Source organism: Diadema setosum, chromosome 11 (genome assembly GCF_964275005.1).
Source record: "Diadema setosum chromosome 11, eeDiaSeto1, whole genome shotgun sequence".
NCBI lineage: Eukaryota > Metazoa > Echinodermata > Echinoidea > Diadematoida > Diadematidae > Diadema > Diadema setosum.
The window spans coordinates 5,321,410-5,336,662 of record NC_092695.1 but is presented as its reverse complement, the minus strand read 5'-3'; the positions used below and the strand labels follow the sequence as shown (position 1 = coordinate 5,336,662).

Sequence of the window (15,253 nt, the reverse complement as noted above, 5' to 3'; positions counted from 1 at the left end):
CATGCCTGCCTTATCTCAGCACAAATGACCCTAAGCCGGCATTGTATTCATTTATTTTATCACGTTCCAAGTAGAGAAACAAGTTATTATCAAAATAGAAGGAACATGATTTTATACTCTTGGTAGAAAATGTTGAAATAGTAAGTGAGGATAGTGATGTGTTCTGGCCTGACTTGTGTGTGGATGTCAGCTGACTATGATTCACTGTTTCTATGTTTGATCCATCTGTGGCCATCAGGTACAACCGTGCTGGTCTACTAACTTCAGCCAGGCGTCTCAACGGCGAGGTGGTCAACCTCAGCACGGTGACAAACTCCACTCTGACGTCGACGACTGCCACCCTGCCGTGGCAGACTAACCTCAAGAACGAGCTGATCCATCTGGGCGGCTATGTTTCCAGCAACTTCAGTCAAGGTAGGGTGATGATAGGTACCTTGAAAACTTATTTCTTGAGGGTGATGTTGCTTGAGTTTTCTCTGAAGGAGATCAGAAGTAGATATCTACTACCAGTTGAGGAACCTAATATGTTCTACTGAGGAATATATTACAATGTGGTATTTAGTGTCAAAGTCTGTCTCACCGTGTTCTGCCTCTTAACATGATGCACATGCAAAACTGAAATGAAGTTATTTCAATCTACTATTGCATTGGCATTTGTCAGGGCACCATTGAGGAAGCAGTTATTTCACACGATCAATCTACATCATGTAGTCGTACTTTGTGCTGTTGCTAAAAAATAAGAAATTATTTCATCTTGTTGCAAGTTGATGGTCTTTATAACCACAACTAGACCACCTACTCTCCCTTTTTATGAATTTTGTTGTGAACATGTAAGAAAGTTATCTGGTGATATAAGCCCTCTGCAATCATATTAAGGCATTTATTTGAAGGCAATATCACGGATGTATAATTTTGTTGAGCCAAGATGGATTGGGAAAATGTACAACAGAGTAGACTTTCCTCATATGTTTCAATTTCAAAATTCATCTCTTCAAATTTGTGTCTATCATTGGAACTCCAGCTGACCTAATGGATGCGGTGGTCATTGACCACGACAGGTCCACCCGCATCCGCTTCCCCAATGGGCTGACAGTGCAGACGCAGTCCCAGGTGCACCCGCTGATGGAGAACGAGGTAGAGGGCGCCCTTTCCAAGCGCAAGATCAGTCTCCTGGACAACAACCCCCACCGCCTGGACTGGAAGTTCAACGTGCGCAAGGGAGGTGGACGCAACAAGGACAGAGTGCTGATCGTCGGGAGAAAGCTTCGGGTGGGTATATCTATCTCTCAAAAAAGTTAAGGGGGAGAGAGAGGTTCGCACTGCTCCTGTGAAACAAAAAAAAAACACCAAAAAAAACAAACAAACACACACACACTGGAGTGGAGTCAGCATAAGTTGTGTTCAATTTATGTTTTTCTTTCCTTACCCAGGGTGATATTGTTGTAACCCAAATATTTTACTGCTCTAAGACAAAGACACAGTATCGCAACACATCATCAGCATTCACATGTAACACTTTCCTTGGACACTGCGTCTGTGATGCTGTAATGTTGAACTTCATCAAATGGAAAGCAGGTTGAGGGAGTTTGATAGTCTGCCCCAAAGGATACTGCAGACATTATTTGGACTTTGGTTTTACTGCTAAGGATATACTGTACTAGCTGAAATTTTCGCGGTGGTTTTATTTTCGCGAATTTCGCGAATCGCCTTTGAACCGCGAAAATAACAACACGCGAAAATAACAACGCGCTAATAGCTAAGTTCAGTTAGACCCTCGCAACCGCGGAATTAACAACACGCGAAAATGTCCTCCAAGTAGCAATTCGCGAAAATATCTGTACGCGAAAATTTCAGCTCGTACAGTATGAAAGCAGAGATGTTATTATATGGTTCTTACTCCTCTATTAAATTCTTGTGGCATCATAGTTCACAGATTTGCATTTGTTGTGTGAGACAGTATTACTGCTCAGCTGCACCACCCCTAAGTGTAGATCTAAATCTAGTTACGATGAAATCCTCAGCTAAACTGTTCTCTTCTAGCATTCTATTTCTATGGCATTCTCATACTGTATGGAATTATGCCATAACAAACTTACACTATACAATGTAGTTAAATACAATGTATAGCGCCAGAGAAAATGATTTCATGTATTACGTACTCTCTTACATGTTATATAGAAAGTTTAAAAGTGTGATATATATATATATATTCCTTTATTAAATTCTTGGTGCATCATAATTCTCAAATTTGCAGGTGTTGGGTGAGAGTGTGCTGTCCCTGGAGTTCAACAGGTATCTCCGCAAGGACAGCATCCTAGACCCGCAGAATTCGCAGATCCTGGAGATATCGTACAACAACGCCAAGCTCCCCATCGAGTGGAAACCCGCCTTTGGCTTCATCTTGACCAATGCCTCCTACGACTCTCAGGTGACTAACGCGAATGATCACCCACAGACCATGGAGCAATCAACATTTGTCAAATTAGTGCCATCAATTCTGTTCCCATTGGTCTCTGTACATCTTGAAAATGATGTTTGAACTTCATTTTCTGGATGTTGCAGTGCATCTCATTTGTTTCATGGTCAACTGTTTTTGATTGTTTCATGCTCATGAATAAAGAAGTTGACCAAAAAAGTTATATTTTCATCACAGGAGGATTTTTTTTAAAGTAGTATCACCAAGAAGGTTAATTTTAGGTCCACTGGTGATGGTATATACAAGATACAACAGCAATTATTTTATAAAATCTAGCCTCTTCTGCCTTTGTAAATTGTCTTTCACGTTAATATAAAAGAACTTTCACTTCTAAAGAATCTTGACACTGTGATACAGCAGGCTAAATTGTCATCATCTCTTACTACAAGTATATTACTCCAGATGTCTTTGAGCCAAAGTTTGTAATGTTTGAGGAATATAAAATCTTAGTACCATTGTCATTATGACATGCTTAGCATCAGGTCACATGTTCTGAACTCCTGTTCTGATTGGTCCTCACAGGGAAGACTGATCCGCTGGCAGCGAGACCTCTTGTCAGAGGCGTACGGCTATGACTCCTTCGGCCGCCTGAACCGGATCCAGCGCAGCACCAACAGCACATGGAGGTTCAACTATCAGCAAGGCATGCTGGTAAGAACATTCTTCGCTTTTTGTGTGCATGATGTGTTCTGCAAAGTTTTGATGACTGCACATTGCGTGATATTTAAATTGATAACAATTTCAAATTAATTGTCAGTAAAATCTGCTTGTGAAATATTCCATGTAATACAGTGTTGATTCATATTTTTCCTGTATTACACAAAAAATTTTTGTGGTAGCAAATATTGAAAACACCTCGCTAATCATAGCACCAACATGCAAGACTCAAGGATATTTTAATGGGGGGATATTTTTATTCTCATCAAAATCAGATTTTATTGTGTATATTTTAAGTTCTCATGAAACTTTAGCGATCTTCATATGCATTTTTTCAACAAGTTAACAAGTTTGCCATATTCTAATTCTCCTACGTCACATTTCAGCCAACTGAAATCATACTCCCAAATCAGAGGCAATATGTCATCGCCTATGATGATGCTGGTCACTTAGCAACTGTAACCATGCCATCTGGAAAGCGTCACTTTGTGAATTCCATCGCATCAGTTGGTTACCAGAGAATCTTGTATTCGGATGGAAACCAGCCATGGCTGATTGTCGACAAAACAGAGAGTGGTCTACCGCTGCGGCGCTACAGACCCGGCACGAATCGCAGAATGGCTTACGTGTACGACAACAAGGGACGTATCTCAGAAATCTACTATGACCAGACCAGCATCAAGTACAAGTATAATCGACAGGAGTCACAGGTCAAACTCCTTGAGCTGCAAGTGGGTGACTTCCAGAATGCCGAGCGCCTGCGATACGATGGACCACTCGTCAGGCAGAAGCTGATTCGCATGAGCGGCTTTGGGGGATTCATGAACGGCAGGTTCGACTATGTCTACGACCGCAGCCTGCGACTGGTCAACATCTTTGCAGAGTTCAACACCACTATTCTCCTGCCCCACAACCGGGCTTACGATCCACTGTATGGCCGCTTGACCCAGCTGGGTGATTTCAGCATCTCGTACCCAGATGTCACCTTGCAGAACATCACGGACCAGAACTTTCACCTAACGAAGAAGTATGGAGATTACATTCTCTTGCAGAACGTGGGGTACAAAGTTAGGGGAGTGACCGTTGTCAACCTGCAGCTTGAGTACAACGTGGCGAGTCGCATCGTTGGCAGCACGTTGCTTGTCGGTGGTACCAGCCACAAGACCGGCTACAGCTATGACCATAGTGGTCAGTTGATGGAAGTGAGGACAGATGACACGACAGCGTGGCAGTACACTTACGATGCCAACGGCAACCTGGCCACTGTCACTCACAGACAGAACACCACCCAGCTCCACCACAACGAGTTTGACCGCATCACCCGGGTGGGTCAGATCGAGTATGTCCACGATGAGGACGGATTCCTTCTGCGGCGAGGTGGGGAGCGCTTCACCTATGACTCCGGGGGCCAATTGGTTCACGCGTTCCTGCTCAATGTGTATGAGGTCCGCTACAAGTATGACGGTTCCGGTCGGCGCATTTGGCGGAAGGACCACACGGGGCGGCAGATACAGTATTTCTATGCTGACATCAAGCATCCTCATCGCATCACGCACATTTACGACCGCAGCGTGCAGGAGATCTGGTCCTACGAGTACGACCCACAGGGATTACTCTTTGCAGTGAAACAGCAGCAGCGCCAGCTGTATGTCTGCGTGGACCAGGTTGGCTCACCCATCGCCGTCTTTGACGAGAGCGGGGCCTCCCGCAAAAAAGTCATTTACGATCCATGGGGGAATGTCCTGCACGATTCTTCACCAGCCTTCATGCTGCATGTAGGCTTCCGAGGAGGCCTCTACGACGCACACACAAAACTGGTTCATTTCGCTGGGCGTGACTACGACTCGCTGAGTGGACAGTGGACGTCAGCTGGAGAGCATTTCTACGAGGACATCGCCCAACCCAGGCAGACTTCCACCTTCAATCTGTACAGTTTCCATGGCAACAACCCAGTCAATCCAACATTGCTGCCAAACTACCTTATGAGTGAGTGTCTGAATCCTTTCGTTATACCCTTCTTAGTAATTAAGGTCCTTTGCAGATTATTAAGGATAGTGATAATCGTAGTGAATGCAGAAACAACTGACAATAAAAATGCTCTCAGGTTTTATGTTGCTGCTTTGGCATTTGCATTCATTGTGAAGTGTGATATGAGTCTTTTACTAACCCCATGCTTATTTTTGTGCCTCATTATGTAGCCCTTGATAATTGGTTACCGGTCCTTGGCTACGACATGGCAAGCCTTGTGCCTCAGATTGATCGCTATGGCAACCTCCTCCATTCGACAAACCTGGGTCCATACCAAGATGCAAGTGCCTCACCGAATCCAAAGCTAGTCACTTGGGCAAAGGTGTGTATGCTTTACATCAGCTTCTCTGACTTTAGGTGACGAGCAGTAGAAGAATTTCCTTCAATTTTGTTAATAACACAACAGCCATGAAATGCTAAATTACTAGCAATTCTGTAAGCAATCTACTCTTCTGAATCTTTATAGCGTTTTCTGATCGTACGTTATTGCTGATGTTAGTAAAATGAATCATAAAGTGTCTAGTGCAAATCTGTGCCTTTTGTAAGTATTTTACTCACATTAATGGACAAGTTCACTTTCATTAATATAAGGATTGAGAGAATGTAGCAATATTAGTAGAACATATCATTGAAAGTTTGAGGAAAAATGGACAATCCGTTCAAAAGTTATGAATTTTTGAAGTTTTTGTGCATTCACTGCTGGATGAGAAGACTACTGCAGTGTATGATGTCACATGCGTATGACAATATAAGGAAAATATAAAGAGAATTTCACAAAATTTCATCTTGTGAAAAGAGTACACATTCCCTCGACTCGTTACTGACATATGTTATGGGTAATGTTATTCCCATTGCCTTTAGAAAGAGGCAAGTCAAGTGCTCTTTTATTATGCGAAAAAAGTGAAAATATGTTGAATTTTCTGTACATTTTCTTTATACTGTTGTACTCATATGACATCACAAACCTTAGTAGTCTCCTCATCCAGCGGTTCCAACACAAATATTTTAAAAATTCATAACTTTTGTATCGATTGTCCAATTTTCCTCAAACTTTCACTGTTGTGTTCTACTAATATTGCTGCATTCTCTCAATCCTTATGTTTATGAAGGTGAACTTGTCCTTTAACACAAAACAGATTGAAGAGATGAATAGAGTTGGGTTGAGGGAAACTAGTGCAAACTTTCCTCTATTCTTTATCTCATCTTCTTTGCTTCCAGGGAACCTGGGGCTTTGAGCAGCAGGCGATGAAGTCGAGTTACGCTCCCGACATCAACTTCCAGGCCATGCCCAGCAAACACTTTGCAGGAGGTAACGTCCCCCCGGATGTCTCTAGGCGATCCCACCTGAATGAAGTGCCTGTGAGGTACGCCTCGCTACCGACTCTTCTAGACAAGGAAACACTGCTGGCAGTGTCCGGTGAACGGGTGCTGTGCCAGAGTGCCCTGGATGTCGATCTTTCCGCCTCAAGGGTTGCCAGCGTCATCAACAACTCCCTAGTGTTGTACCGGTGGCACTACTCCGACGGACAGCGGGAAGTGCGCTTCCTGGTGAAGTCCGGTATGTGGCACTACGTCAACGACTTGCGCAAACTAGGCTACGACTTCAACATCACCGACACATCAGAGACGGTGACATTCAATGTGAACTCTGTTAGCGTTTCAGCGCAGCTGTATGATGCTCCTTATGAGCATGTCGTCATCGCGCTCTCGAACAATTACACGACGTGGAAGATATTCTACGGCGTGTCCATGAGGCAGGCGGCGGAGATGGTGCTGGAGACGGCACGGGAAGTGGCAATGCACCAAGCGTGGCTCAACGAGCGCCGCATACTTGCCAGCGGGCAGCGGGGAACGTTCTTCTGGACGAGCGAGGAGAGGATATCCATGTTGCAGAACAATAAAGTGCCGGGCTACGAGGGCCAGTACACGCTGGACCCCATGGAGTATCCAGAAATCGCCTTCGACGGCAACAACATCAAGATTGTACGATCTGCATCAGAATCGAAAAGGTGATTCTGATTTTATCACTGACAAAAGAATTTGTCAGATATTTGGGATTGTGAGATTTGGATTCTGAGATTCATGTGGAGACCTTCACGTGTAATCAACATTATGCATTTTGAGCGGTGGAGACATTGGTGAAGATTAAGCAAATTTTAGTCATGTTGCACATGTAAAGTGGAAGAGAACCAAAACGGTGGCTCATTGTAGGAAAATTGTGCCAAAGGAAGTGATATGTGCCACACCTGCAATCCACAAAGTAGTCCAAGTGGCAGACTGAAAGGACACAAAGCTATTTTGTAGGAAGAGCGCTCAAACAATTCACTCCTCTGAGATGGATTTTAACACATATTCATCATGCAATGAGCCAAACGTCGTGGGCGTTCACATTTCTTCTGTATTTTTTTTTTTTCACCACGCTCCAGAACTATTGTGCTTTGAATGGTGCTGAACGTAGTTTAAAACATTTTCTGTGTGAAAGATATTATAGAACAGCATAGCTTATCGTCATTTGTTTTTCCCACTGAGAAATGGCACATACGCCGACTGTGGATGGAAAGTCTGTATGTGGACTGCATCAACGCCCCAGCAGACAGACAATCTGTGTGAATGCTGCCCTCGCTTGGCAGCTTTGAAGAAGTTGAAGTGCACGCCGAAGTGATTCAGTATTTTTGCTGGACACAGTTTTTGTTCTTTCTGCTTTCAAGTCAGCAGCTAGCTGAAAACTGAGGGAATGAAAACGTTCATATCATTCGTGGCGTCGCTTTTGGGAAATTTTGCAATTGATTTCAGAGTAGGAATTGTCTTGATACATACAAAGGCACAATCATTGCTGTGTTGATGTGACAATCTGTTGCTCAATGTACAATACATGGTCAGTCTTCTGAGTACCAGAAGTATGCCATGATCATGGCCAAGATTGAACATTTGCACACGGGCAGATGCTTGTACTAATTGTAGAGTCAGAGGTTTCTGAGTGTATTGTGGTCACAGGTAAAATTATAGAAGAGAAAAGTACCAAAAAATCCTTTAGTCCCCATCCCACTAGGTGGAGGAAGTATAAATATTTCCTATCCCTGAATGAATTTTATTCAGTTAAAAAGTTTTAGCATGATTATAGTTTTGGATCAAAATGAGAACTACCGAAATGGTGCCATTTGATGGGGTTTTACTTTTGGTGATGCCTAGATGCATAACTATGACATGGTCCAGTTGCTCCTGCTTGGACCTGAAGCATGCATGCATCGTGCACTGTGAAGGTTTTTCAAGATTTTCCTACAATACAGGGCAACCTCATTCAAGCAAGATGCTTTGGACCACTGAATTCCCATGTTATATCTGGTTTCTTGTTACATCAGGGATATAAAACAAAAGAGTGTATTTAGTATGATGGGACCTGCAAAACTACCTGGTTAAATTAGATATCCTGCTATATCTGTCCTTGTTATAATGAGGTTCCACTATACTTGATTGAGTAGTGTCAGTGCCCTAGAATTGTGATCCATTTCAGGTAGTGCCATAGTAACCTCATTCAGGACTATAGCGAGCAAATAAAACCCAGCTGTCCCTGTGGAAAATACACGCTTGGACGGACAGAAACATTATCCCATCTCGAGTCTTTCAAAGTGGACGCCACACCCGCGTCCGAGGCGATATGTCATAGTTGGTACTTTTTATCTAATGATGATGATGATGAATATATTTGATTTGTTCAATCATGTGTCCACTATGATTCATAATATACTTGTTTGGTGTGTCAACCATATCTGTATAGCATATGACAGTTGGATGGATGATATTAGTGAAATTAATGTCATTATTGTAAGCAAAAAAGTAAATATAGAGGTTTTGGTCCTGTAAGTTTGCTAAACATATTATTGTCATGTACCTGGCAGAAGGGTCCCATCATGAAATTTTGATCCCAAAATCAAAGTTTGGTTTGTGGCATAATTTGGCAAAAGTTTTGAAAGCCCTTTTATATGATATGAAAATTTTTCGGTGGTTTTTTGCACACACAGGCCTTAGGGTCTTTCTGCCAGGCAGGGACATTTTCAAGTATTCAAGTTAATGCTTTTAATTATTATACTCATATGCCCTAACATTAAATCACCTTGATAAATTGAAACAGGACTTAATGACATTTGGAAATACAAATAAAGCATGATTTTTTTGATAGAGACAGGGCAGAATATTTTCATAGGTGTAATCAGAGGTTTGACTGTACTTGATGAGGAAATGAAGCCTGTTTAGATGAGTTCAACTACTGTTTAGCTTTATTAAAATCAAGGTGTGTAGTATTCATTATGCTAGTTTGATGTTCACTTCATGATTGCAGAAACAACAACATTGATACTTTATGCAACTGCTCATACTCTACTTGAATTTCTAATTGTGATCCGGGCAGTTTTATGCCTGTGCATATACAGATCAGATTTATTTCACTTTTTTCGTAAGATGTGATTTTAGTCATGATCAAATTCCTGAAGTCTTTGTTTGTTGAGTAATTTTACACAACAATATCATCTTTAAGTACAAATATTTGTCAAAGTATGTAAAGTTGTGATGTTTGTGCACTGTATTCACATATGCAACAGTTTTGTGCCTCCATCACTTTGAGGCAGTGTCTTACTTGTGAATGTAGCTACCATTGAGCCTGCCTTGCCAATTTGGAGATCTTTTCTTTCTTGTCTAATTTGTTTTTCTTCAAATTTGATCTATGTGTTTTTGACAATCATGTGTGCTACAGTAGTCACATTCATTGTTTTGTCCTGCTCATTGTTGAGAAGGATTGGTCATTGTTGACGAAATGGCAAACACGTGATAGTATTTATGAATTATAGCTATGTATGGGACTAAGAGTGGAATTCAACACTGCTCTACCTACAACGTACGATCCAGATTTTACACATGGAGATGTTGTTTAGGACTGTGAAAGAAAAAAAAAATTGCAGTTTCTTGTAGATAAAGGTTGCCTAGCCAGTACAAAGTGTGTTTTATCAAGAGTTGTAATTTCATCACAAAATGGAGGAGAGATTAAGTGGTAATATTAAAGAGAAAAACAAATCATTGGTGATTGGATAAGTATTAAGGTAATTTCACCAGCTTTCGAACAAAATACTATAGTGCTTATTTTTGTAATGCAATTATGTCTACACCTAGATGTCCAACTCTTGTTTATGCAATAATCAAATGTTATTTGTGATAGAGTGTGCCAAAAAAGAAAATGGATGTAGATTCTGTCTCTCTGTCTTGATGTTGAAGTATATGAAACAGAAAAAATAATGAAATCTGATGACTATTTTTTAACAAATACTGAATATATTTATGTTTGACTTCCAATTGTGTATTCACCACAGAGAGTAATTCAAAGTTATCTAAAGCTAGCATGTACTTATAAAAGGGAGAACTTAGGAAGAAGTGCTGAGGTGGTCGACTTTTAACGGAGGTAATTTTCTGCAACGCCTTTTTCTGTTTTGCCATTATTGCTGTACATCTCTCACCTTTGCATGAGATCAAATTAGCACAGTTTTTTATTCTGTTCTGAGTTGTGGCATCTGTTTGCAACTCTTAGTGATTGATATCGGAAGAGAAGTGTTTGCAGAGAAGGGGGTCAGCAGAAGGGAGCTTGACAGTTTGACAGAACAAAGCTCAGATAAGAAAATGTAATATTGCCTTAGGAAGAGACTACACCCATGTGTGAATTGTTGAGAGAGTACAGCTGTATATCACATGATATCTGCTACACTCATCACACATACACATCACCCAATACTGTAAAAGTGGATATTTTCTCGCCAATTAATTTTTGCATTCTGCCGAATAAGATGAATTTCACATTTTTAATTCTGGGGAATCAAGACAGTAAATATAGTGATATGTAAATATACAACAAGCAAAAATATTCATGTACTTTTTGTGCTAGTTTCTGGTCGCACAAATGCACAGAAATTTCAACACCGCGGAAATTTCCACTTTTACAGTAATATTACTGGACTGAGGGGACATGCCATCATGCTCTGCACAATACACATTATATCATGAAACATATTCATTCTACATCAGATTGTGTTTGTAGCCTGCCTCACATACTGCAGCAACCATTGGACCTGTGATGTTCTAGCTGCGCTGTAAAGTTCAGAAGCAGAAAGGCACAAGTTCCACCTTCTCGTCAAGGAGTTGTAGTACTCTGTGGTAGGGCACACTACTACAGGGGACAGAATCAACTGAAAAGAACTGATAATTATTATATGCTATCTTCACGCTCTCACTTTCCATCAGTGCTTGTATTCTCATGTATGTCGTCTTGATATGTGATATTCTATTTCTAGACACCGAGGGACCGTAGGACTTGACTCTCTTAAGTTTGCAGGATATTGCTTGATTCCTGCGTGAATGCATTTTGAATAAGTGTACAAAGTGATTTTCTCAAGATAAATATATTTGTAAAAAAGTACCAAATACTTTGTATAACTATATTAAATGTTTTATAATCAATATGCTCAAACTATGTCGTCTGGCATTGTGATTTGTGTTTGTGTGTATCTTCAGATTACATCATTCTTAACAAAGAGGGAGGATTGATAGATATGTAGAGAGAGAGTGTGTGTGTGTGTGTTTGTGTGTGTGTGTGTGTGTGTCATTTGTCTTAACATACAGTACTAAGTTCACATGGCAAATTTGAAATATTAGCAAAAAGTCTACATGCCATGGTGATAGAAAAATTGCAATCCTTATAAGGGATGAAAACAGAATATATATATATATATATATATATATATATATATATATATATATATATATATATATATATATATGTGTATATATACATAGACATCAAGAGTAAAAACAGTTGTATAAACACTGCAGGAGCCAAATTTTTTGGCTCCTGCGATGTCTATTTACTACACACCGACGCAGAACTTTCATATTTTGATGTTTATATACATACATACATACATACATACATACACACATAGGATGTTGTATTAGATGATAAGGGTAAAAGGATAATTAACCCCTCCAGACCCCCCCCCCTCCCTCAAAAAACGTAGTGCTGTTATGTTAACTTGTCATCCATATTATATTACATCTATACCACTCAACCTTTGTCGAGTACATTAATACAGTTCTTCCCTATATGTTAAAATTGATATTCCTCAAGATGATATTGCTTTATTGATCTGCATAGATCATTTCAAAGCACCTTCACACAGACAAATTCAATTTCTCATGTAAGCATTAACCATTAACAGGCATAGAAATGAATGGTATGATGTGTAATGATTCTGAATGATTGGCGTTAATATACTGCCCATGTTTGCTAATTGACTACGGTAGACAGATTAAATCTGTGGTTGTATATATCAATAAACATGTTATTCCTAAAGGTAGGCACGCATGCCCGACCCCCATCTTCAGACTTATATTTGCAAAATGATCATCAAACAGATATTCAGACGTACACATTTATCTTTGCTTGACAATCAGTGCAGTTTGTGAACTCTGGAATGACTGAGATTGGCAGCACGAATAAGTTTGCACAAAAGTTTGTTGACCGTCCAGATTTGGATCATTGTGATGAAATCTCGACACCCCACATCGATGATCCTGATTTTTATATCTGCCTCCAAAGTTTTGATATACACGTATACTGTATCTTTTGAATATTTTTCATGGCACTTTATAATAGTGACGCTAGTTTTTATCAAAGCCTACAAGAAAACCAACACTATGGTATACGATAAAACGAATGGTCCCACCAGTTGTTTGAAACCACTTCCAAATTAGTGCAAAATATATTCTTTGATTTGTGCTTGGTTTTTTTTTTCTTTGAGTCACATGGTTTGTTTGAAAGAAGACATAATACGATCAATGTACAGACATGAATCGCTCTACATTTTAAAACCTTATTGATCACGTGATTGAAATACAGTATTATGAAGAAAAAAAAATAATCTCATTCACATTCACAACGTCTTGATCCATTGACCTATACCCATTTTAGCACATTATTCGACTGCATTATTTTGTTTTTGTTTTTTATGAAGGTGGGGGGGGGGGGCCTATGTCACTGTTATTTAGCCTTGGCCATAAAATCTTATACACAATCAGGGAGATATATTGTTTATTGCAAAGTCAATATAATTTTGCAAAAAGAATACTTCTCTTTCAGATCCATTTTGTACCCGAAATGTACCAGGATTTTCAAGGCTTAAAAGAGCTGTTTCTTGTTTGTTTCTTTCTTTGTTTGTTTGTTTGTTTTACCAGAATCCTAGGTAGAAACCGATCCAGAGAGTAAAATGCTTAACTCTGGTTGAATACCTCAGCACATTGTAATAGTGAAAACAAAAGAAAGAATTTTGTCCAACTGGAACGTCAACGATATATTACTGATAGCTGATGACTAATGGCTTATTATAGGCGCACAGCTAAGTCAAATCACGTGTAAAATGATATCGATTTTTTTTTCTCTCGTCCAAAAGCCTGCGCAGTTCTTTCCCGCCCGCACGTGACACTGGAAAACAATACAGATACAAGTCATGGCACATGTATAGTATGATTATCTGTCACCTATCACCAAGCACAGATAACTCCAGATACAAATTTTTGAAATTGACTGAATTTCAGTCTCGAAATAATTCTTGCTGTTTAAATAGTAGGACGCTTATCTACTTCTCCAAGACAAGCTTGAACTTTTTAGTGATACTTGAAGTTGAAGACAGAACATTTTTAGGCAGGTTCCGGTTGGTTATTATTTCAAAGCGCTGAAACAATGGAAGAAAATAGAAGCAGCATACACGAAGTACGTCAAATAAGTGATTGTAAAGGTAACGAGCGTAAGTCAAAAACAAAAATGTATAAAGTTTTTTAGGGTTTTGTTTGTTTGTTTTTGCTCAGTTCTGAGGCAATCAATGTCCTTCACCATACAAAGTCTTCCCAATAAAATGTACATAACTTTTCCCTGAATCTTTTTTTTTACGTAAAATCAGAAAAAGACGCATCATTCTCATCAACCTACTGATGTCTTCTTTTAAACATAGTGACGGTGATTTCTAAAGGAAAGGAGGTTTCAATTCCTGAACCAGCCACCAAAAATCACACCGTTCGATTGATTTTAACGTTTAAATGCACTCAGTTTAAATGTGTGATGGAATTGCACCTTAGAAAGGTACTGTTTACCATTGGGAGCAGTGATTTAGAAAATGTTCGAGATATTACCTTATAGTTGATGAAACATCTTCAGAAACATCTTTATTATCACTATTATTCACATATATTTAACAATACTGAACATTCATTATACTGATTCAAATTTTTACATTGGTTGTTTCCATCCCTAACTCACATTTCAAAACTATTTTGAAGCACTAAAGCTGGGTTTTTGTTTCATCTGCAAATGGTAAATTATGCCTTTAAGGATTCCATTTCTACGATGATTTTATCGTGTGCATCATTCCTTTCAACCGTTGACTATGATAACCTCAAGACCAACCGTGCTGCTCTTATTACCGTCTGTTGTCATGAACACACCTGCATACTAGTATTGTATTTTATTTCAAGAATCAAGTTCGAAAGTTTGAGAATGTGTCTTTTGCTCTGTTTTCTCGTTTGTTTACGCAATAGGCAGCAAGTAAATGGTAGTGGACTACTTCTGTTGGTAAGCAAGAATGTACCTGTTAATAGTGCAGCAATATGCAAATTGAAATCCATGGCAAATGAAAGTAACCCTATATAGAGAAAATAGAATCACTTTTCTCTTCTAAAATTTCATCGATATAATTACTTTCCCATGTATAAAATTGCAACGAGTGCTATTAAGGCAATAGTCTTTTGTTGTGTGCTATGATATTGATATTAACTTCTAACATTCGCTATACCAGCATCCTTATGCCTGTTCTGGCTTATTTTGTTGCTGTGCCGAGGAGAAGTTATTGCTCTCACTGGACACTGTTCTAATTTTTGAATGGCATTTTTTCGTGAAAAAACAAAAGAATGTCCGTCTATGAAAATAGATTGTGTGATTACATCTTTTTTTTTTCTCGATATATATTAAGTTGAGGAAGGTTTTAACCCTTTTCCTTTCTCTCTCTC

At 39.6% G+C, this 15,253-nt stretch overlaps 1 protein-coding gene across 1 annotated transcript in view; it reads left to right on the top strand.

Annotated features, from left to right (window-relative positions):
* The window catches only part of LOC140235224 (teneurin-3-like), a 49,306-nt gene extending 42,030 nt beyond the window's left edge, over positions 1 to 7,276 (top strand). Inside the window, exons 23-29 of the mRNA XM_072315256.1 lie at positions 239 to 414; positions 1,022 to 1,269; positions 2,255 to 2,428; positions 2,999 to 3,127; positions 3,520 to 5,119; positions 5,332 to 5,483; positions 6,380 to 7,276. Of these exons, the coding sequence (XP_072171357.1) occupies positions 239 to 414; positions 1,022 to 1,269; positions 2,255 to 2,428; positions 2,999 to 3,127; positions 3,520 to 5,119; positions 5,332 to 5,483; positions 6,380 to 7,174 (3,274 nt within the window). The 3' untranslated portion in view covers positions 7,175 to 7,276. The remainder of the gene's footprint in view (positions 1 to 238; positions 415 to 1,021; positions 1,270 to 2,254; positions 2,429 to 2,998; positions 3,128 to 3,519; positions 5,120 to 5,331; positions 5,484 to 6,379) is intronic.
* The last annotated feature ends 7,977 nt before the right edge of the window (positions 7,277 to 15,253 follow it).